The sequence below is a fragment of the Lactuca virosa genome, chromosome 6 (assembly GCF_052849685.1).
Source record: "Lactuca virosa cultivar CGN04683 chromosome 6, Lactuca_virosa_CGN04683_v6, whole genome shotgun sequence".
Lineage (NCBI taxonomy): Eukaryota > Viridiplantae > Streptophyta > Magnoliopsida > Asterales > Asteraceae > Lactuca > Lactuca virosa.
Genome location: NC_136431.1, coordinates 246,385,807 through 246,387,782, shown reverse-complemented (window position 1 = coordinate 246,387,782; position 1,976 = coordinate 246,385,807). Strand labels below are relative to the sequence as shown.

Below are 1,976 nucleotides of genomic sequence, written 5' to 3'. Positions count from 1 at the left end.
TTTATAGTCTGGCCCATGAGTTGGCCATTTTCTCATTATCATTGTATCTTGTATATATTGAGGGTAATTAATGAAATATGGTTATGGGAAAATATAGACACTTTCATGGTATCAGAGCTACCTACATTCTAGGAGCATTCTAAAAAACCCTAATCGACGGCTCCTCTGTTTGTCGTCTATCTTCTCCTCCTCTATCAATCTTCTTTCTATTACCCTCACAATGTCTGGTATTATATCTGACAAACCATCATCTACAATCAACATAAAACATGTTGTTCCACTCGTTTTGGATCTTGAATAGATGAATTATGATATTTGGCGTGAACTCTTTGAGATTCACTACATTGGGTATAGAGTTGATCACCATCTCAAACCTCCTACTCAATCTACTCAAGTCGAAAAAGACAAATATAAAGCCAATGTTGAATCTGCTGATGCCACTACCAAATGGTTACGAACATACTCGATTGTAAGATCATGGCTATACAGTAACCTCTCCACCCCTCTTCTTAACATGATATTCAAGAAACAAGCTACCACGTTTGAAGTTTGGGATAATCTTGAGAAAGTGTTTCGGGATAATAAAGCTTCTAAAGTCATTCAACTTGACAGAGAGTTATATAACATCTCTCTAGGTAATTCATCCATCACTGATTACTGCAATAAAATAAAAACCCTTGTTGATCGCTTGGAGGACATGGATGCTAAGATTCTTGAAACAAATCTAGTTGCATACATGCTTAATTGGTTGACTTAGAAATTTGGCTACATTGCAATCAACCTCAGACACCGTGATCCTCCTCTCTCGTTTTTCGGATGCAAGATCGTTTCTGATATACGAAGAGCAACAAATGTTGCAAGATGAGCAGCATGATGCCTTTGTTACGCACATAGACCACTAGTCATCGCCCAATGCCCTTGTAGTTCAATCTCAAATCAGCAGTAATAATCACAGAGGAAATCGAAGGGGTTATCAAGGAGGTCGCGGTGGTCGTCGTGGTGGCCAGGGAGGTGGTCGTTACGGTGGCCGCTTCAGCAATACCGACGACGCTCTTCATTCCGGTGGAGGTCATCAACATCCAGGAGGAGGAACTTGGGCGTATGGATGGTTTCAAGTCCATCAACCTTCAACAAATGGATATTTTCAGCAAGGCCTGCTGACAAGCCCTAATGTACCTTCATCTATGACAAATCCTCAAGCTGTTGGGCCGAGACAACAACCAATCCTCCAGCAAGCAGCCCATTAGCAACATCAGTTTTTTACACCTTCACAGCCCAACAACAATAACCCAATTCAGCAACAACAAGTTTTTCAGGTCCAACATCAAAGTTACGAGCCCACTACACTTCCTCACATGTTCAACACCATGACGTTAAATGATTCGGGTCAAGCAGAATGGTTCATGGACAAGGGTGACACCTCCTATCTTCACTCGAATGCAGGTATTCTAAAGTCTATTTCTGATAAAAATAGTAATTTTCTTCATCTGAGTTAGTTGGTGATGGATCTACTATTCCTTTAACTACTATAGGTCATACTACTCTTCAACTACCTAATCATTATCGTACGTTGCATCTGAAACATGTTTTAATTACCCTTCCATCGTTAAAAATCTAATTTATGTTCGTCGTTTTGTTTGTGAAAATAATTATTCCATTGAATTTGACTCGTTTAAATCTTTTGTGACGGATTTCCGCACCAAACAAATTCTCATTCGTTGTGATAGCTCTGGTGATCTCTACCATGTTACTTCTGATGGGTTTTACATGTAATAATGTAGAAAATATCTTAAATACTTAAGGGTACATGCAACCTAATTGGATATATGTCATAAATCAATTTGAGCAACATACTATTGAACAACAAAAACCTAACCCTAGTTGAAATCCAAATTCACAAGGATAATTAACTTACCTCTGATTTGTTATTGTAAACAAACCCTTTGATTAGTCCAATAGCCTCTTGAAAAACTAGC

At 38.7% G+C, this 1,976-nt stretch overlaps 1 protein-coding gene across 1 annotated transcript; it reads left to right on the top strand.

Annotated features, from left to right (window-relative positions):
- Nucleotides 1-301: 301 nt before the first annotated feature.
- LOC145122419 (uncharacterized) lies at nt 302-757 on the top strand. The gene has a single exon (XM_079058024.1). The coding sequence runs from the start codon at nt 302-304 to the stop codon at nt 755-757; it is 456 nt and encodes a 151-aa protein (XP_078914150.1).
- The last annotated feature ends 1,219 nt before the right edge of the window (nt 758-1,976 follow it).

Coding starts and splice junctions, on each gene's coding strand:
- LOC145122419 (XM_079058024.1), top strand. CDS start 302: ATGAATTATGATATTTGGCGTGAACTCTTTGAGATTCACTACATTGGG.